Source organism: Netta rufina, assembly GCF_964035555.1.
Source record: "Netta rufina genome assembly, chromosome: 6".
Taxonomy (NCBI): Eukaryota; Metazoa; Chordata; class Aves; order Anseriformes; family Anatidae; genus Netta; species Netta rufina.
Genome location: NC_140129.1, coordinates 12,077,114 through 12,098,596, shown reverse-complemented (window position 1 = coordinate 12,098,596; position 21,483 = coordinate 12,077,114). Strand labels below are relative to the sequence as shown.

The 21,483-nt window shown below is 55.5% G+C and overlaps 1 protein-coding gene across 1 annotated transcript; it reads right to left on the bottom strand.

Annotated features, from left to right (window-relative positions):
• Nucleotides 1-207: 207 nt before the first annotated feature.
• On the bottom strand, nt 208-21,242 carry COL6A1 (collagen type VI alpha 1 chain; the record flags this gene model as incomplete). The annotated part of the gene is made up of 35 exons (XM_084289414.1): nt 208-2,273; nt 3,047-3,076; nt 3,591-3,765; nt 3,967-4,150; nt 4,433-4,542; nt 5,430-5,563; nt 6,412-6,420; nt 6,888-6,924; nt 7,538-7,573; nt 7,949-8,014; nt 8,511-8,573; nt 8,994-9,029; nt 9,114-9,164; nt 9,654-9,716; nt 9,926-9,988; nt 12,420-12,482; nt 13,641-13,703; nt 13,824-13,913; nt 14,034-14,096; nt 14,639-14,701; nt 14,998-15,051; nt 15,253-15,297; nt 15,400-15,426; nt 15,763-15,789; nt 15,888-15,932; nt 16,862-16,915; nt 17,161-17,205; nt 17,298-17,318; nt 17,467-17,487; nt 17,579-17,701; nt 17,841-18,000; nt 18,245-18,445; nt 19,247-19,376; nt 20,063-20,194; nt 21,173-21,242. 35 exons carry the CDS (start codon nt 21,240-21,242, stop codon nt 1,663-1,665), a joined length of 3,165 nt encoding a protein of 1,054 aa, XP_084145540.1. The 3' UTR covers nt 208-1,662.
• Between the last annotated feature and the right edge of the window lie 241 nt (nt 21,243-21,483).

The following is a 21,483-nucleotide window of genomic DNA, read 5'->3' as shown; positions in this document are numbered from 1 at the left end:
GCACAGGATCTCCCAAATCCATAGCATTCAATAGTACCCAGATTTGTGAAGTAAAAGCAATACGTCTTTTCTCTTTTGTCCTGTATAACTTCATGTGAGAAGTTCTGCTGAAGTCCTCCCAGATCGCAGCAGCCCCTATTTCACTGAGTGGCTTTAAAACCATTCAAGAGCTTCTGAAATTCAAGACAGACAAGCTTCCAACAAGACTATGGAAAACAATTTATTTGACAAATTTCTGAAGTTTCTGAAGTGGACAATTTTTAGTAAAACACAGGCATAAAATAAAGGTAACTTGTACAATGGATTTCCGGATACAAAATAAAGAGTTTGGGATGTCAGTACCTGGCAATCACTGTTGCTTTCTCAGAAGCGCATGAATTTGTAGCAAGAGCACCAACAGAAGCACTGAACAAAAATCTCACCCAGCCAAACCACATCTTCAGTGCGGTCATGGAAACAACTGTGTAAACACCAAGGGCCCACATCACCCATGTAGTGATAGCACCTTTGTCAGTATATCTGTAGGGTGTGATTCAAAGCCCCTGGCAGATAATGGCAGCCTTTCCCTTGACTCAGCTGGGCTGTGGAATAGGCCCTAATTCAATATATAGTGCAGCTAGTGGGTTTCCCTAGGGCCTGGGTGTCTAACTCCTAGATGGTCCTACAGAAACAGCACGCCCACAGGGAGCTCGCTGGGAATTAGACAGCTTGGCACTTTTGAAAAATAAAAATAAAAATCCCACTAACTGGGCTCAGAGAGATTTTCCAGCATGGAGTTTGGACCATAAGGCAAGTCATCAGGTTACTTATGAGGTTCCTGGTTTCACTGTAGGACCATGAAACTGGTTAGTGAAGGAGCGCGGTTCTGTAGCTTCTTCGTGGGTCCCCCCTCCCCAGTGGCTGCTGAGCACCTTTCTCTCAGCCGGTGCCCAGGCCCCTGCTCTGGATAGGACTGTCAGGGCTAGTGGTGGAGCCCACCTCCCTCTCCAGCCCATCTCTGGGGGTCTGTGTCCCATCCCGTGGCACAGGAGGTGCTTGGAGATGCTTCCAACACCACCTAGTGCGTGGGTGGCTCAGGTAACAAAGTCCAGCCCTTCCCACCCACAGGGGAGATGTGAATCACGCTGGCCAGCTGGGACAACGATCCTCTCTCAAAGCCTGCTGAAGTGCTGAAGCACGGCCTTGGGTTAGGACCATTGTGAGCTGGGCAAGCGCTCAGCTTACATATGGATGAAAGAGGCAAATGAAGAAAAAAATATCTAAAAAGGGCATAATCAACCTTGCAAGACCAAGCAAGTCCTTAGTGGTGCAACATCCCTCATCCTGGTTCTTTCTTGGCAAAAAAAAAAACAAACAGTGGGATGAGGTTGCTTTTGGTGGGGCTTATTGCTAGATGTACTGGTATTTGCCGGCTGCAGGGAGCAAGGTACAGGCAGTCACAGGGCAGGGAGGCAGCTTGAGGCTAAGAGGAAGAAGTGCAGATGAAGAAGCAGGTGAAGAAGGAAGGGGACTGCACAGACAGGCTGCGGCACTACAGCTATCTGTATAGACACGAGTTCCTCAGGTGGGTCAAGAATACTGTTAATCTTTTTGCTTTTGTTGTTTTTCATGTTTAGGTGAGAGAGAAGCAGGCACGGCCCTGGTAGAAACCCGTGCGGCTGCTCAGTTAACAGCGATCTTCCTGGAGACAGTTTGGTAGAAGACGCCGCGCAGCAGGGAGGTGTAGTCGGGCACGCGGAACAGGTGGCGCTCCCCGTAGACAACGTCGTAGTCTGCGCTCTTCCCTGTGACCAGGACACGGACATTGGGCTCATTGACTTGGCTGCCCACGGCCAGCACGTAGATCTCGATACCGGCCCGCTGAACCCCCTGCACAGTCCTCTCGATGGCCTTCGCGGTGATCCCCTGCGAGTTGCCGTCAGAAAACACCAGCACCTTCTTCTTTGCCCCAGGACGGGAGGAGCGCTGGTACACGCTCATGATGTACTCCAGAGCAGCGTTGACATCTGTGGCGTCGTTCATGAACTCCATGTTGTCGATGGCTTTGGCGATGACCGTGTAGTTACGCTGAAACGGGACTTCGACCTTCTGCTGGTTTTTCCCGCTGTACTGGACCACCGCGACACGCACGGAGTCTTCGGACGGCTTGCTGGCCTCCAGGAACCGCTCCGCCAGCCGCTTCACGAAACTCTTGGTGGTCTCAAAGTTCTTGCTCCCCACGCTGGTGGAGCTGTCCACCAGCAGCATGATGTCCGCCTGGTTGGTGAAGGTGACTGCATAGGGACAGACCAGGGCTCATTACACTGCTCTTCTCCTCCTACCTCTTCCCGTGGGAAGCCGGTGTGGTCACCAGCTGTCTCGCATGCTTCCTGCTTTGCTAGACTTAGGAAATCCCCAGCCTGTGGGGATTTGCTGCCTTGGTTTCCCCTACCCCAATGCTGTCCCTCACTTGTCCTTTTACCCCTTCATTCTTTCTTTTATTTGGTTTATGGCAGGCTGCATTCCCAGGTACTTATCTGGCTTAGACAATCTGGTGACTCTTGTTATTTAATTCAGCGGATGTTTTCCTTGACTTACACTGTCCCTTCTTGGAGAACCATATCCTCTACCAAGGCTGGCCTGTTTCCATGATGAGTCTAAGGATTGTATATGCTTCTGACTTTGAGATGTATCTGTCTACATTCCTCCCTTTTCAACCACCTTTCCCAAATATCCTGCCACAGTGCTGATTTTCCTGTGTGCTCCTCCCGCTGTATTGCAACAGATCTCATTACTTGCCTCATCTAAAGCTTGCAAGGTCTAAATCTGGCATGGGCTCCTGTCCAGGCCTGAGGCACCAGAGAAGCCATTGTCCAAGCTTTTTTCACCCCTGTCCCTCAGATGTTTGGGCTGGGGTGTCCACAAGAGACCCTCTGTGTGCCTGGCAATGTGTGCTCCTGCAGCAGAGCCCAGACCCTGCGTTCCTACACACACCAGCTGCCAATTCCCACACCACAGCACCCACGATCCCTTTGTGTGCTTTATGGCATGAAGAGCAGGTACTCACTTGGGCAGGTGTAGTCCGGACATTTCTTCTCTGTTAAGAAAAATTAAAAAGAGTAATGTTAGCAGCTCACCTAGGAAAATTGCTTCTTCTGTAGCTCAGCTTCCCACAGAGCCAGAGTAGGGAAAAACGCTCATCTCGGTTGTGGCCACATTGTGCAAGGTATTGTGCAAAGGTTGCGTGCACCAGAGAGTGCGTGCTTGAAAGATGCTGTGGACAGAGATGTCCTGCAGCAGGTGAGGACTTGGATGTGGCTGTGAAGTGTTCTGAGACATGAGACATCATCCTTGCTGCTCATTAACTAAACCTTGAATATCACTCTCTTCCCTCAATACCTGAGTACAATTTGAGAGCATGACCAGGGGAAAGCAGGGAAATCAGATTTCATCCCTCACTCTTTGGCTTCTACAACCCTCACTATGGTCCTTATTGTCCCCAGCCAGAGGCCTACTGCTTCTGCAGCTTTCTAGGGCTGAGGAGCAAGACAACAGCCTGGGGCCATGGCATCCCACACACCCAGCTGCCCCCGCACGAGGTTTTCACTCACCTCGACAGACGTATGAGGTGATGTTCTGCAAGAAGGAGTCATCCAGGAGCTCAGCGTAGTTGTCCCTCTGAATGGACAGTCCTTGTCTTGTAGGCATGCCTAAACAAGCGATGTCGTTCAGTTGATCTGGGTTCGGGTTGTTCCGGAAAATGTCGCCTATCCCAAGGGAAACCACCTGCAAGAAAGTTAGAGTCTATCACTGGCGCCTAATGCATCCATAATCCTGAGTGCCTGTCACTGCACGAGACAGCTTCTAGTGACACGTGTCCTCCCTGCCCTGCCTTAGGTAGCAGAGGCATAGAGACCCCCAGGGAACCTGCACTACTCTGATGCACGGCCTGTTCCCTGCCAGCCCCCCGTGCCACCGTGCCCTTACCGGGGTGACCTCACACAGGGAGGTCAGTGGGGTACGGTCCCGCAGCGTGTCCGAGCGTCCGTCCGTGATGACGATGGCCACGTTGTTGTTGGAGGTGAACCTCCGCAGCAGGTTGTCCTTGCTGAACTGCAGGGCTTCTCCCGTGTGGGTGCCCCCAGCTATCCATTTCAGGTTCTTGACTGCCCTGCAAGCAGAGACACCAGTGAGCCTGCCATCACACCCTGTGGATATCATGGGGACAGCTAGGAACACGCATCTCGCTGACACACCGACGTGCTTGCAAGGCAGGGCAAAATCCTGCCTGCACAGGGCTTTGGGCAGGTAACTGGCAAGCTCCTTAGCCTCAGCACAACCTACAAAGCCACCATCCACTAGAACATTCAGCATCTTAGCATTTGCAGGCAGTGCTGGCCTGAAGATGGAGGATGGGATGCGAGCACGGTGTGCCAAGACCCTACAGACTCACTGTTTGAGTGCCCCGATGTTGTCTATGTTGGCATCCCCCATGGCCACCAGCTCCTGCGTGTTGTTGTGGCTGTACTGCACAACGCCCACTCGGGACTCCCCGGGCTCAAACTGTTGGAGAGAAACAGAAGCCATTTAGGGCCAGGTACCTCCAGGGGCCCTGGAGGGATCAGAAACATTCTGAGAGTTTCATGCTCAATGTCCTCACGGTGGGCACTGCTGCTGCTCCTCAGGGGCACTACTTATTCCAGACAGGAGCCCCTACAGGAGCAGATGCAGCCCAGTGAAACAAGACCCAAAAAGAGGTTTCCCATCTCAGTGGTCTCAACACAAGCCATTGGCTATGCTGGCTGGCTAGGAATTTAATTTTTTCTTAAACAAAAACAACAAGCAAACAAAAACAAGCAAACATGTTTTTCTTCTTCAATAGTAGTTTTTCTGCCCAGCGCTAATCTTTCAGGCTTTTTATTAGTTCTTTACCAGCCAGAGACCCGCGTGCACCCAAAGACAACGTCCGAGAGCAGGTCATCATATATTTACAGCCCTTGTGCTATGGATCACTCTTCTGGGCTGCAAAGATACCTTTTACTAATGTACTTAACTGGAAACCTTAATTGAAACCCTGGGGGCAGGCAAGGCTGCCTGGGGGCTACAACACCTCGTGTGTGATCCACTCCATACACCTGAAACGCTCATCAGGACAAGGAAGAGACCAAGAAACTGATTGATTGGGCAAACAGCGAGCTGTCTGTTCCAGGGCACAGAGGAATAATTCATAACTACCACAGAGTCTTGCTGCCCGGAGAGGGTGACACACATGTATTTTGGGACAACAAATTCTGCAAACTCCTCCTACAAATCTGGGAGGAATTGAGACCCACCCTGGTTATGTGCTTGAAGCTGAGCCTTGTGGAGGCTCTTGTGGAGTGGAGGCATCTCCCTGTTTTTCCAAATACAGTGAAAAATAAATGCATCCTAGCACTCAGAGGAAACCTCACCTTCACACGCTCATCCTTGCTTAGGCGGTCAATGACTTTGATGATGAAGTCCTTGGCAATCTGGAAATTCTGCAGGCCAATGCTCTCTGAGCTATCCAACACAAAGAGGAGGTCGACGGGACCACACGTGCACTCTGCAGCAAAGCACAGGCATGGGAGGGCTTGTGGTTCCTCTCTGAGCTGCTCTCAGAGCAAGGAGGCACGCCCAAGCAAGAAGCTGATGTCTGCTGTTAGTCCTGAGTGGACCCACCAAAACCCAGTGCAAAATCAAGTGGCAAAATAGCTGCATAGGAGCGATGAGAGCCAGTTTAGTAGTTTTTCCATTTACTTTTTCTCAGTACCGGTTGTAAGACACGTAACACTGCCAAGCTGTGAGTACCCATAAACCGCCCAGTAACTATTTCCAAAACCCGTTTCCTCAGAAGCCTCCTCACTCCTTCCACTTGCCCAGCCCAGGAGGACAGAGGTGACACTGGTGGGCTGGAGGAGGCTGACTCAGCTTGCTCTCCCCTCTTGCCTGTGGCTGAAGGACATCACGCACCCTGGAACCTTGCTTCAAGCTTTTGGCTTGCAAACCCTACCCATGCAGACAGTATCATGGAAAAAAAAAAAAAAAAAAGGCACATTTCTCTGCAGACCAGCGTGGGATTTGGGAGAAAGCAACAAAGCTGGATACACACCATGCCCTGAACTGACTTTCCTCCCCATTGCAGAAAGGGTGGAGAGCATCTGCCTGCCTGCTGCCTTGCTGGCACAGGGCACCTCCACAGCCATTTTCCATGACTGTAGGACCAGCCACAGCTGATTTTGGAGGGGGACTTACTGCCTTCCCCGCCTCCCTCCTGCTCAGTCCTCCTGGGCTTCCACCATCCCTCCACAGCGCGAGGCAAGGAAAAGGGAAAAGGCAAGGGAAATGGAGAGGAGGAAGCAAGGAGAAGCGCAAGCAAACATTTGCAGAACAACTTTGCCAAGTAACACTCACCACAGCAAGCTAGAGGAGAAGGGAGAGAAAGAGAGACCATTAAAACATTGCAGATGAAGATTTTTCATAGACTAATGCAGACTGCAGGTCTGTGTTTCTGCAACACAGATTATCCAGGCTCCTACTTGTTTGTGGAGGTTTCCCTCCTGTTTGGCATGCCCAGATCTGTCTCCTGTTCCAGATCATGATGCCTGACCCAAACCACTGCACAAGGCAGAGCTGTTTCTGCACACACACAGCTGTATTCTTACTTAAACAAACAAATCCCGGAGGGACTGAGTAAATTGTTTGCGTGTAGAGCTCACATCCAGTCCCCTAAGCACCCTGTGCTGTTCCAGCACTTCATGACTGGCTGAGGGCTGGGACCTACTGTAGCTCCCCCATGGCAGGACACGGGGACCTTGGGGTGCTTGGGTGCCACCCCTCACCCAGCGAGGAGCCAAGCAGGGCAGGGGGAGCAGCACAGGGATACTCACAGCACATCTTCATGATGATGTCCAAGATTTCACATTCCTGAAAACAGAGATGAAGAAACTCTTGGTGTATCAGCAGGGGCAGCTGCCTGCCCCCAAGTGCTGCTGCCCACTGCCCCTGCTGTTGCTGTGTGTTGCTTCAAAATAGATCCTGGTCTGGGAACTAGTGATGTAGTCCCCTTGGAGCAGACAAGGGCTAGGCTCTGCCAGCAGTGAAGTGCACCCATTACACTGCCCGTGCAGAAGAAGCTGCATGGAAAGTCCTGGCTCACCACCCAGCTTGCTGGACCTTTCCTCCATCCGTGGTGGTTGCTCTCGTTATGAGCTTACCACAAGGTGGGGAGACCTGAGTCCTGGTGACACCATGGTCAGAGCATATCCTTGCTCGGTGGGCAAATGTCATGGCACTCAAAGCAAAGAGGAATGGTCAAACTGGGAATAATACCAGTCTTCCCACTCCTGTCAGAGTGGAAGTTTTCACACTGCAGAGGGGACTCAATGGTGACAGAAAGGAGGAAATCTGGCCAGGGAGCCTCACTAGGACAGTGACAGGGGCAGCCACCACCCTCCCTGGGAGCACAAGGCTCCCCAGCAGTGGTCTCCAGAAGCACTGACCCAGAAAACAAGCAGTACCCCAACCTTGTCCTACTTACATCTGGTCCTGGAGGTCCCACAGGTCCGGGTGGCCCCTGTCAAACAGAAGCATTGAGTTAGAGCATTTACAAGAGCAGGCAGTCCTATCTTCAGCGAGAGGTAACAATATCTTGCCAAGCAATGCAGAGGCTGGAAACATTGCTTGGCTTCCCAAATCCTGAACTTTGGGCAGGTACATCTGCTTGCTCACAGAGAAGGCGACCTGACCTGCCTCACTGCAGGCAGTGCACACACACACAGTGTGTCTGCTCAGCTCTGCATTGCCCCCACAGCACCCAGCTGATGGGTGCCTGGTACCCAGCACCTGGGTACCCAGCTGATGGGTGATGAGGAGACAGCAAGTCTCTCTCCTTCAGCCACATATATATGCTGTGCTGGTCAGTGCAAGCCCTTCCAGGATGTTTACTTACCGGGAGGCCTTCGGGACCCCTGTGGCCTTTCGCTCCTTTGCTGCCCCTGGGGCCAGGGGTTAGGTTCTGGATTTAAAACAGAAACAAAATTCACAAATTCATGTCTCAGAGTGAGGTCCAGAACCTTCCCCTTCCAGATGCCTGCTGAACCCTACTTAGCAATATTACCATGGAAAAGTTAGCTGAGAATGCTGTGCCCAAGCAAGCAAGTTAAGACTTGAAAGGGCTGGGATAGGCACTAGGAAAATCTCTCTCCATGGGACAATGGTGCAGCAGAAAGCAAACATCAGCGCTATCTGGAAGCATGCAACACCAAGTGCAGATGACACCCACCTCAGCCTAACAGACCTGTAGGTTCGCTGGCAATAAGCTGTAGGATGCAAAGCGAACATCTAGAGAGAGCCCCACTTGCCATCAGACACTGCGCAGCAGCAAAGGGCACTTGCGGTCTTACAAAATCTGATGGGCTCTTACCCACAGGCAAGGTAGCTCTAGATCCAGCCCCAAACTCCTACACTGTGCTCACATAGAAAAGTCATACAGCTTTATAAAGATTACTCACATCATTGCCAGGGTCTCCAGCTTCTCCTTCATCACCTTTAGGGCCAACGTAGCCTTTTGTTCCCTGAAAAATAACAAAGAAGCTCCTGTATGGAAAGCAGTCAGATTGGTGCAGGGACCTTGTGAGAGCTGGCTTGGGGAGGAGGCAGAGAGCTATCTGTAGGCTCCCTAGCATCAAATTTCAGTGTTATCAAATGAGAGGCCTCCTTAGGTGGCATTCACTGTCATATCTACTGTCATAGCTACTTCCAGCCCCAGCTGCTGTCCTTGGGTGTTATGACCAGCGCACCAAGGCAGGACATTTCCATGGGAAGCATCCACTGCAGGGATAGATGGACATAAGATAAACAAGGTTCTGGGTGAGCAGGCTGCTTCAGGGAGCCCATTTCACCATGCAGCAGGTGGAGAGGCTCTACAAGCCAACCACCAGAGGACACTGGCCAGGATGATCTCTGTTAGGTGCAGGAGGAAGCATCACACTTACGTTAATGCCAGGGTCCCCTCTGTCTCCTTGCTGCCCCTGGGAATGAAGAAAAGGATGTATGTTAGGTCAGGGAGGCAGAAATAATGGTATTGTGGTTTCAAAGCAGCACATGAAACTCACAGGGGCGCCTGGGAATCCAATCGTGCCATTACCAGGAGGGCCATCCTCCCCCTGTGAAGGAAGAGAGAAATAGCTGAGACAACGTGAAGTGGTAAAACCACCACACAAGCAGACCCCTTGGATAGCACAGCAGAAGGGGGAACAGGGGCACGAACTGCCAGTACATCTCCTGAAGACTAAGTCTTGTTCTTTATTTTAAAGGAAAAAGGAGAAGAGCGAGCTGGGGCAGGGAGAAAGGGAAGCCCCAGAAGCTCTGGGGGTGACACGGTGCCTCTCAGAGATCAGGATATGATCACAGGCTGGGAACACTGGGCAGTATGAGAGCTGCTGCTGGAAAGTACATCCAAGTCACAGCTCTTTGAACTTGTAGATGTGCACCACATGTGTTCAAAGGAAGTTGCCTGCAACTTTTCTGAACACATCTTAGCTGTGTTGGAGTGCTATTTCTTTCCTCTCTGACCAGGACCATTCTATGTGCAACCAGCCAGTTGTAGACCTTTTCCATGCTGCGTGCAGTCACCCCAAACAAACTCCACTCACCCTTTCTCCCATCAGGCCAGGATCTCCAGGCAACCCAGGTGCTCCAGGCAATCCCTTTGGGCCCTGGAAGGAGCAAAAGGAGCAGTCAAGCATTGCCCACCATCCCTTGGGCAATCCCTTGAGGTGTCCGTCAGGAAGCTAGCACCTAGCTTTGTATCCACAAAGGGTTCCTAAGGCCTGGGAGAGCTGAGGATAGCCCTAACGGGCAGCATCTCCTGCTTTCCCCTTAATTCCCTCCTCCCAAGAAGATGAGATGATGAAGCAACACTGACCTCATTGCCGCGGGGGCCATCGTCTCCCCTGTAACCTTTGGGTCCTGGTGGTCCAGGTTCACCCTAGGAGAACACAGAGAGCTCTCACCACAGGGCTTTGCCCTTGGCATTGCCCGTGCTAGGAAGGGCTGGTCTTCTCATTTCCAAATGTGGCGGGTGAGAGTTGCCACCCCCTGCCTGTCCACCAGCTGCAGGGCTGGCCAGAGACATGCAGAGACAAGAGGTGTGAGGAAAGAAGGCAGGGAGAGAATTTTTTTTTTTTTTTTTTTTGCCAAAAGATGCCCAGGGGAGGCCCCTCACTTTTTGCCCAGTGTCCTCAGTGCTCTGCATGGTTTACTTGCCAGGAAATTGGCAGTGATGGCAAGGCACGGCTGGGTAGCCATGCAGCTCCCAGTGCCCGAGCAGCCCCATGTGGAGCTGGTGTGTGGCCAGTCCACAGCTGGTGGAGGCAGAAGAGATGTTCCTTACTGCTGAGGTTTTTGGGGAGCAGGATGCTGTCTTTGCACGTTATTCAGTGCAGCCCAGCTTTGCAGCCGCTGTCTCTCACCACCCAGAAGCTGAAGAAGCACAAGTCCCATCCAGCTGCCCCTCCTGCTCCTCTTCACACTGCTCTTCCAAGGAACAGCACGCAGAGGACTTCAAAATTACGTAGTGCAGTGCAGAGCATGAGGCTGCCTAAAGGCATGTGACCCTTTTATCTGCACAAAAGCCCCAAAGGGGGAAAGCTAGGAAGGAGGGGTGGGAGCTCATGACCATTCACACCAGCCAAAGCCGGATCCCAGACAAACTTGGCTCGCATTGGCTGTAGGTGGCCTGTGTAGCAAACAAGTTCAAACCCCTTGCAGCCCTGTAGGGGTTTGTGAAGACAGAGGATTTAGGGTTGGAAAGTCTTTAACAGCTCCCTGATCACTTTCCTTGTGGGTGCAACAAGAACTGAAGCAGGAATGGGCACCACAACCAGGAGGAGGTGGACCACCAAACCTGCGCAGAAGGTCAGAGATGAAAGCACAGACCTTTAGCTTCTCTCACAGACAGAAGAGGGGTGAAACAGGGCCACAGGTTAGTGGGAGCCCTTTATCCTTGCCAAGCAAAATGATCTCCTTAGAGAGAGCCAGCGCTTGCAGATAACATGGCTTGAAAAACACTCACATTTGCCAAAGTCCTTCCCTTGCCCAAGTCCAATTACACATTCAATTTTAATTTGGCCAAGCAAAAATATTTTTTCCTTGGTTTACGGGAAAACAACATATTTGCTTTGCAACTGCTTTTGAAATCTTGCAATCTCCCTGGAGTGAGAGGGGTGCTGGGGCGGCCTCAGTTCTAGGGAAGGCACCCGCTCTGCTGCCACGGAGGCCAGGTAGCAGCCTCCTTTCCCTCCTCCCTGCCAGTGACAGTGGGCTGGAGGCAGGATTTTGCCCAGCCTGGTGCCCCAGCATGCTCACATCGCTTTGGCACCCAGGCTTGTATCAAATCTTCACCTGAACTCTGGTTTCTTCTGCCTCAAACTGGGGATGAGCCTCCCTGCTCCGCTGGTGCCAGCCCATGGCATGCATACACCCAGCAGCTGCCTTCCAGCCAGCACCATTAGATGTAGAGCTTAGGGATATGGTTTAGTGGGGACTGCTAGCGTTAGGTCAGAGGTTGGACTCGATGATCTTGAGGTCTCTTCCAACCTATAAATTCTGTGATTCTGTGATCTCCTACCTCAGCACCCGAGCTGAGTGCTGCCTTGCACTCTTTGGTTGTGGAAGAACTTAGTTGGGCTAAGGACAGAAGGATCTGGGCAATTCTGGGTGAGTTCAGTGCTCTTCACGAGCACAAGGCAGGCTCGAAGGCAGCTCTGCCGTGCTGGGGACAGCATGAACCCAACAGCAGCCCCATGCTACAGATCTCCTTCAGGGCTCTTCAACAGTTGGTCAAAAACCTTTTTCCACCCTTCTTAGGCTGGAGGTAGCCAGCTCTGCTCTCCAGAAAGCCAGCGGGTTCTTGGGGTGCACAAGGACAAGCGGACCCCAGAGCAGGAGGGCTAGACCTCACGGTGAGCAGACCTGGGGAGCAAGCAGCTTTGGAACAGATCGTTTGCAGATATGAAGGGTGCTGGTGACACTGTGAAGGCCCCACTGGGCTGTCCCTGCTCACATGTGATGCCTTATCAACTCGCATGGCCAAGGCTAGCAGCATCTGGCCGCAGACCTGAATACTTGGTGCGCTGCCGCAGCTCACACTTGCCAGCTTCCAAATCTGCCTGTCAGATGTGTTGACATCTGTTTCCACAGAACTAGGAAATGACCTAGAGGTTTCTCTGTCCCCAGCCTAGCAGCCAAGTCTCCATTTTCTAGCTCTGTTCACGTTCTCTTAGAGATCCCGGCCCCTCTGCGCTGGCTTTGCTGCCTGGCCTGGAAGGTGCCAAGACCTTGCCCCAGGATGCTGCGGCACCAGTTAAGCCCAGTCTGCACTCCCACAGGGGATCCAGAAGGCTAATCCAGAGCCTTACCTGGTCACCGGGTGGTCCGAGGGGTCCTTCCCGACCTTGGTCGCCGGGTGGCCCAGGCTCTCCCTGAAAACACACACAGAGGGCATGAGAAACTGAGAGGGGCACGTGTAGGGTGTGATGGGACCTGCACATGGTGGGCAGCAGTGGAAAACCTGGCCGTGGGTGTTTCTGCAGCATGAGCTGCAAGACAAGCATCTTGGTGCAAGGCACTGCTTTGCCTGCAGCCCCGCTGGGAAGGGAGGTGTTCAGAAACTTCCCGGGAAGGTCGCACCTGACTTAAAACACTGAGGAAAGAGGCCGAAAGCTCGGCAACCCAAAGCTCTCCTTTGCAAGCTAGAAGCTCCCATCTGCCTAAGCCAAACGGTAAATACAAAATAACTTCCAAAGGGCCCTGGATGCTGGTGGAGACGTTTCTGGCTAGGTTGCTGAACCTCGTGCTTGAGTTAAGACTTGGACTGAAGCAGCCCACCGTCTGCTGAACCATTTAACTCCAGGACACTGGCATGCCTTCATCTCCCACGCACATCTGCCCTGCACAGTGATGCTGCCATCGTTCCCTGAGCAGAAGCAGGGAAGGGGAGGCTCCCAACTCCTGGCTCCTTTGGCTTAATACATCCCCACCCCAAGCAGCCCCGTCCCCTTTCTCCCAGCAATGCTGGGGCAGGGCTGGCCGCTAGCCCCGGCCCTGCTGCCCCACACAGTGGTGGCACCTCTGACATTTGCCACATGTTTTTTTTCATCTGTCCTGTCCCACTCAGGGCTCCTGCTCATCCTTCCCACGCTCACATTGGGTGACTCAGCCCCGGCAGGCACAACAAATATTTTCCCAGTGACTCCCCCCCGGCTACCACAGTGCTCACCCTTGGCAGGGGTGTCCTGTCCTCACCCAGGTACCCTGTGCCCCCCTTGCTGAGTCCCTAGTGCCTGAACACCCCCTGAGGACACCTTGCTGCTTTGCTCTCCACCAGCTGCTCCATGCCTGCTCTTGGCTCTCCGGGCACGCTCTGGATTTTGTCTGTTTGCTGCTCAGCCACCACCATGAAGAGACAATTGCTGGGGACGGCATCAGGTCCCCACCAGGCTGGCAGGTGCATGCACCAAGCTTGCCCACTGGCCCACAGGCTGGCCCAGGCAGCCACTGGCCACCTATTTCAGCCCTGGCTGCCCAATGTTCCCCCCTCTTCACACAGACACCCACAGCCACCCCGCAGCAGCACTTACAGGATCTCCTCGTGGACCGCGGTCTCCTGGCGAGCCTGGGGGGCCTCTTTCTCCGTTGCTGCCCTGCAAGGAGATGGTGGGAACACAGGTTCAGGACCCACTCCTGGTCCTGCAAACCCCACCTTCATCACCTGCCCCAGCCCTCCTCCTCCTCGGCAGGTCCCAGCCCCTTCCCGTGCTCACCCGCTCTCCAGGAGGACCGTCCTGACCCGGGGAGCCCTCATCCCCCATCTCCCCTGTGGGTCCAGGCTCACCCCTGTTGCCAGGAGCACCCTGCAAGAGCAAGCAAGACCAGACAAATCAGTGGGTTTTGGAGCAAAGCCCCATGTGCCAGCAGGGCCAGGGGCAAGCTCAGCTCTGGGGCCAAGAGTGGAGCAGGGACCTTGCACCAACCTTCTCTCCAGGGCTGCCAGGGATCCCCTGCCGGCCAGGCTTTCCATCTTCCCCAGGCTCCCCCTTCACAAGGACACAACAAGACAGGGTGAACAAGGACACATCAGTACCAGCAGGTGGGTTTCAGCCCCATGCTGAGGAAGCTTGAGCACCCCTATCCTCCACAGCTCACGGAGGGCCCCAAGCCCAGCAGGTGCCTCCGTGCCCCCCTCCAGGTGTGAGCCACCATTTCAGAGCAGCCCCCCAGCACTTCTAGGCTGCTTGTGGCAGGCTCGCAGGCACCCGCAGGAGCAGTCCAGAGTATGCCATGCACAGCTCACATCTTGCCAGCCTGGCCTCACCGAGGGCGAGGGGCAGCATCCTCCAGCAGGGCCTCACCCCCAAGCAGCATGAGGAGGTCAGCAATGGCTCTATCACTGCCTCTCTTGGCTAAACCTGGACATCTGCCTCTCCTGGACAAGCCCATGGGTTTTTCCCCCATCTCCAGAAAGGGAATTTTTCTTCTTCTTGAAGGTGGGAGCCTGCCCAGCACCGCTCCTCCCGCACCTGGCTGGGCACAGTAATGGCAGCCCCATGGCCCTCCCGGCTGGGTACCACGGGCTCACCTTTCCTCCCTTGGGTCCATAAGCACCAGGATCACCCTTTGGGCCAGGTGGGCCTTGAGTTCCCTGTTGAAAGCAAAGAACAGCGTCACTGAAAATGAATCCAGCAGCACTATCTGCAGGAAATAGCATGGAGAGAGCCTGGCCCCCAGCCCCTCAGTGGGGAGCATGAGGGGTACAGGTGCTCGCCGTGACAGGGGGGTGGCTGCGTCAGACAGTGGCTGCTTTGGGGAAACGCTGCAGAAGTGAGGAAAAGGGCAGAAAAGGTGGTTGCTGGACCACAGCAGAGCACAGGGATGGCTGCACACGCAGAGGTGCGTTTCCGAGTATTTCCAAGCAAGGGGAACCCGCGGGGTACATACATCGAATCCAGGAGAGCCTTTGCAGCCAGGTAGCCCGGGGTATCCAGCTTCTCCCTGTGGGACAGACAAAACAAGTGCTGCTGTCAGTGGTTCTTGCAGGATGCCCCTGAGCATCCCAGGCAGGGACACCGCTGCAAGGGATGAGCCCCAGATGGGGAGCTGCCTTCATTCCTGGGCCCCACAGTGGTTTTGGGAGGTGTCTGGGCAAAACCCAGGGTCCTCAGGCTGAGCAAGGGGCCCCGAGGGGACGTTTACCTTCATGCCATCGATGCCGTCGATCCCACGCTTGCCCTTCTCACCCTAAAATGCAGATAGGAAACCGTGAAGAAGCAATTTGCAAAGACCCTTCCTCCCCAACACAGCAAGCATTAATGGGGAAGAATAAGCAGTGCAAAATCTGACCTTGGCTCCTTTGGCTCCTCTTGATCCCTGCAAAAGGAAGGAGAGAGGTCAGACCCCACGTGGAGCACACCTGTCCCCTCACCACGCTGCCACCCCCATGCTGGCTCGGCCCCAGGTGTGGGTGTTCCTACACCCCTGCACACCACCGGTGCCCCCGTTGTGCCCAACAGGCATGGTGCTTGCTGGCTCCCCACGGTCACATCAGCCTCAAACCGGTTGTCTTGGCTGGATACTGGCGCTGCCAGGGGGGATGCATGGATGCACGGACATGGGTGCACACCCAGCCCCAATGCCAGGCAGCCCCAGCGCACAGCCAGATGAGGAGGGGGGCACTGAGCCCCCCCATGTCCTTGCTGCACTCACCTTTTCTCCTCGACTTCCTTTGTCACCCTAGCGATGAAAGAAGAGAGAAAAAAACAGAGGATGAAGATGCTGGCAGCACGTGGCCCATCCAGAAGCCATGCCCACCACCCTGCAGCCCCACATACCTTCATTCCTTGGTAGCCAACAGGTCCCATGTCCCCTGGCCTGCCCTGGAGGACAGAAACATGGAGTTATGGAGGCACGAGACATCAGCAAGGGGGCCAGTTCCCCTGGGCTCTCCACCCAGGGCCAGACCCACCTTGTCCCATACACACTCACCAACACTTAAAACAAGATTTTGTAAGACCTCTTGGCAAGACCCCCTTATGGGAGGTGCTTCTTGGCCCCAAAGGCCAAGCTGCCCCCTCCTCCAGCCCTCACCCCCGACCTCCTCCTCCTTTGCCTAGTCTGGTGGCATGGGATGCCTGCAGGGCACCTCCAGCATCCCCAGCCCTTCCCAGTGTGCTTGGGGCCACGTCATTTGGGATGAAGGTGAAGGGCAGAAAATCCTTGGGAAAGGAAAAAACATGTGCATGCCATGAGGTTTCCAAACCGGGCATGCACATGCTGAGTAACTGCACACTCATGTGTGTGGGAGAAACATCTCCCAAAATAAACGTACCTAGTAAAAAAGGGAGGAGGAGGAGGAAAATAGTTTCCTTATGCTATTAGCTTCTTATTTACTGGAGGTTTCCCCATAACACTGCGGTGCTTGTGTTGTTGGACACAGGAGGGAGCCCGGGGTACACCCCGTGAGTCAGAGAGGTGTCCTGAAGGAGGGGCAGCTGCTTTGGGCGAGGAACAAGGAGGCCTTGTAGTGCCAGAGGAGAAGGGGCTGCCCCGTGCTGCCCATGACACTGCCCACTGGGAGCCCTGGCCGATGCAAGGGAATGGCCCTGTGTCACCATCTCCCCGGGGACAGCAGGCCGGGACCCCAGTGTGGCATCGGGGATGGTGTGGGGATGGGGAGTGCAAAGCTGGGGGCTGACATCGGGTGCAGGTCCCCATTACCCTGCCAGTGAGGATGTGCCTGAGAGCTCTGCCTGAAAGTCAATAAAAAGCCCCTGACTGGAGCCACCAAGTCCGGTCCTTTACTTACGGGCTCTCCAGCATCTCCTTTTGGACCGGGAAGACCTGGCTTGCCTCTTTCTCCCTGAAATACAGGACAGAAATACAGTTAGTGGATCAAAGTGAGCTGATCCCCCCCCCAGGAGTGAAACAGGACTGCAAGAAGAGCAGGAGGGCAGTAGCAGCAGTTCCCCGTGGCTGCAGGGAGCAGAGGGCAGAGGCTGTGTGGGACAGCGGTTTGCACCCCCTTGCCCAGCAGGCAAGTGTCCCGCTGGTCCCCGAGCATCCCCACGGAGCCCGTCCCCCTGCGTCTGGGGGCTGACCCCTCACCTCATGGCCTGGATCGCCGGGAGGTCCAGGGAGCCCTCGGGGAGGCTGCGGGAGAGATTCACGGGTTAGACCGAGCCACTGAGGCACAGTGTGGGGGCATGGGGGGAAGGAGTGGAGGCCTCAAAAACCCGACTCACCTGGCACTCGAAGGAGCAGCACTGCCCAAGGGAAGGAGAAAACAGTCAGTGGCAGCGCTGTGCTGGGCTCGGGGGGAGCCCCGAGGCTGGGCAGAGCGGTGCCACCAAGCCCCCGTGTGGCTGGGGGTGGCTGCATGGGGACGGGCACGGGACATGGGGGAACACTCACCGACTGCTCCATGTTGGCTTTCTGCAAGACAAAAAGTGAAGAGAGGGGGGTTGTGAGGGAGGAGAGGGCCCACGGTGGGGGCAGGCTGGGCAGGGGGACAGGCGGTGCTCACAATCATGTCGATGATGGTGTTGATGGTCTCCTCCACATCGAGGTCCCGGGTTGGCTTCAGGCTGGTGGCGGTGAAGTTGCGGCGGTAGGCATGGTCCGTGGCGATGATGTTGAGCCGCTGGTCCTAGGGGTGGGGGGCAGAGCAAGACCTGTGGGACCTGAAGAGCACCCTGGGGACCTGCATCAGCCCTCCAGCCCACTGTCTGTCCCAGACCCCATCCCCAGGGCAGCTGTGGGGAGCATCCCTGCTGTGTGGTCCCTACCAGGTGGTTGGGAGAGATGGCGACGGAGAACACTTTGATCCCCAAATGTTTGGCTTCGTTGGCAGCATCATCCAGGCCACCACAGGGCTCCTTGTACCCCTCCAAGGGGTGTCCATCTGTCACCACAATTAGGTATTTATTCTCCTTGAGATGGGAGCCACTGCAAAGGTTTAAACACCGGGATCAGTGCAGGGTTGCACAGATTGGGCTGGAGCGCCCTCCACCACAGATTTGGTGGAGCCTCACCCCAGCACAGCCAGGCCGATAGCAACCTGCCACCCCAGCACCTGCTTTGTGCCCGGGTGACCTCCTCCCCCGTGCTGGGGACAGCTCCACAGGATGCACAGGGACGTCCCCAGCCACCACCCACCACGGTGCCACCGCCCTCAGCCCCGCCGCCGTACCCGATGAGCAGGCGCTCGATGCCCTGCTTTATGGCGCAGTCAGTGTGGGTGCCCTTCCCGATGTAGCTGATGGCCGACACGCTGTCCTTCAGCTCGGCCCTGCCGCTGGGCATGGCCGTCAGGTCCTTGATGAGCACCACGGAGTCGCTGTAGTGCAGCGCCCCGGCGTTCCACACCAGGAAGCGGTCGCAGCGAAAGTACCTGCGTGGGGACGTGGGGACACTGGGACACATGCCTTCAGACATCTTCTCCCTGCCCATGAGGACCTCTCCCCAAGGCTCCTGAACATCACTGTCCCCTCCATCCCAGCCCACCACACCACCTGGTGGCACCGTGGGCAGGTTGGTGGCTCGCAGGGGGATGCCCCTGCAGGGAGCGGGGAGCAGCAAGGTGGGCACAGGGATGCTGGGGGTCGTGGGAAGCCCCATCCATCCATCTGTGTGCTTGAAGGGGGTCTCAGGACAAAGCCTCATTTAGGAGCCAGACTGCATCGATGGGATGTGCACAAGCACAAGGCTCCTGTTCACGTGGTGCTGACGTGGGGTGGCCCTTCCTGGCCCCCTGCTGCTCTGGGGTTGGTGCACCCACCCTGGGGAAACCAGGGTTAGATCGAGGGCTGGTGGCTGTGAGGGTGTGGGCCGGGAGCAGCCTGGTGGGTGAGGAGCCAGGCAAAGGGCTGGGCAGAGGGGTGGAGATGGGGCACCCCACAGGGAGCCCCCAAAACTCTGCTCAACACCTGGGGGATGCGAAGAGGCTGCAAGGTGGCGAGCTCTGCGGGTGCCAGGTTTAGCACAGTGGGTGCCCTATGACCACATTGTCCTGGCTCTGAGAATTGCTCTGGCCCTGCAAAATAACCTGATGGTGGGGCTAGGGCTGGGGCTGAGCCCCCTGCCCTGGGGTGTCCCCGTTCCCCCCCTGCAGCCCTGCTGCCTCTGCAGCACTTGCAGCGTCCCCAGCCCCCTCTGCTTGGCACAGCCCTGAGAGCCCACAGCTGCTGGGTACCTCTCGGTCAGCTTGTCGATGAAGCGGTTGGTGAAATCTTTCACTTGGGCCACGAGGTCCCCGAAGGGCTTCACCCTTAGGGCAACGCTCTCAGAGGTGTCCAGGACGAAGAACAGATCCACGGGGCAGTCTGGGGGCAGGCAGAGCGGTGTGGTTTGGCATTGCCCTCCCTACCCCCCAGCACACCCGCAGGACATGCCCTGGGAGCACGGCGTAGCTGTGCTAACCCCACACGAGACACATGAGCATGCATGTATGGGTACGGTCATTTTTCCTCAGCATTTCTGCTTTGGCATTAATGCTGAGCTGGACTGCATCTGAGCACGTATCCGGAAAACGTCAGTTTGTGCATTCTTTCACCCCCCCCATTTGCATTCAAACATGCAATACCAGGATTAGTTATTGTTTAAAACAACAAGCAGCTGCAACAAGTATTTTAAAACAAACAAGCAAGCAAGCAAACAAGACCTCACAGCAACTACCATGACAAGAAATGAATGCTTTTCCAACGCGTCCCGGCACAAATATCATCGCGGAGGAGAGCAAAACTAAAACCAAGCCTCAGCAGCCAGTGCACAGCCCCACATCCTGCACAAAGCTGCCCCAAGCCCCCCTCCCCGATGGCACCTGGCCGAGGAGAAACAGCCCAAAATGAACGCTACAAGTGGGCACGCCTGGTGGGTGCTCTCCTGGCACAGGCTGCCCTGCTCTGTGAGCGTGACTCTTTCCAAAATCTGCTGGCTGTGGGGAAGCCGGAGGCCCCCAAACATCTCCACTACCCCAGGGGGAGCACCAGGGACTTTGGCTCCCGCTTACCTTGAGCCCTGTGGAGCCGGGAGGAGATGTCTTGAGCCCAGGAGCCCCCCCGGAGGAGGCAGGCGTGCAGCAGCAGCAGCGCGAGGAGCAAGTCGTGCAGCCTCATCTTGCTGGGTTCAGATTCCCATCGAGCTGGGGGCGAGGGGGAGGCAGAGAAAGGCAAGGAGCCGTCAGCAGCCGGGAAAGGCCGGGCTCCAGAGGTGGTTTCAGCGCTTGGGTCCCGGCGAAGGAAGAGCAGGAGGGAGGGCAAGTGCGAGGAGGAGACTTCTGCAGCTGGAGGAGGGACCAGCGGCTGCCAGCAGTGTGACTCAGAAGCGAGCAGACATTTCTCCTGGCCCCTCTTTGGGCTCTGCAGAGCGCTCTGTCCTCCTCAGAGCGCTCCCCAGCTGCCGGAGCTGGGGGTCCTTGGTGCCCACCAGCATCCCCCTGCTAAGGAGGGGACCCACCGTGGGGCACCACGCTCGGTTTGGGAAAAACACTTTCTTCTGTGGCTGTCAGGGCTTTCAGCTCATCCCAGTCAGGACCCCAAGGGGTGAGGTGAGACCCCCCCAAGGTGTACTCTGCTGATGGGGGCTGAAGCCCTTCGGGGTGCCTGGTGGTGGGTGCCCTCCCACACTGCCCCCCGGGTGATGGCATTGCTCTCAGCACTGCTGCAGGAGCTGCTGCTGCCAAAACCTCATCACAGAGAAGTGTTAATTGCCACAGGGGAGAGACAGGTGAAACGCTGTAGGACATATCTGGCTTTGGCTGTAACCTGCTCCCACAGGACACTTGCACCCCACCATGGTACGGGAGGGGACCAAAAGCTGTCATTAAATAGCAAATTAAGAGGTTATGCAGGCTAAGGGAGCTCCTTGCCTTTGGAAGGTGGACAGAAACCCAGAGAGAGGGGCATAATCTGGGCCAGAGCACCCTGTGGAAGCACTCAGGAACAGGAAGGCTCCACCAAAGGGTCACCAGCACAAACCCAGCCTGCACCACTGATCTGTGCACAAAGGACTTTCAAAAGGCACTGTTTGCACTCCTGCTTACACATCTGGGGTGTGCTTCTCCCCCCAGGCAGCCTTTCCAGAGGAGCTCCTGCATGTGCTGGAGGTCACTCCCCAGGACCCTCTGCCCGTGTGTTCAGGGCCATCCTCTTCCTCTTGCCCCACCACATGGAGACCCACTCTGGGACCATGTCCTTCCCCTCAGCAACACCTCATCTGTCCTCCTCCAGCACCACCCAGCCCCTTTCCACTCCACAAGGCTCTGCACAGCTGCAGCCCATCACACCCTGCCAGGGGATACGGGGGGGGGGGGGCCCTGCCCAAAGTCCCAAATGCACCCCCCTGCTGCCTGACCCAGCCATGGGCTTGGATCTGCATCCAACTTCAGAAGCATTTTAACCCCTTTCCTTTTCTAGGTCCGCAGTCCTAAAG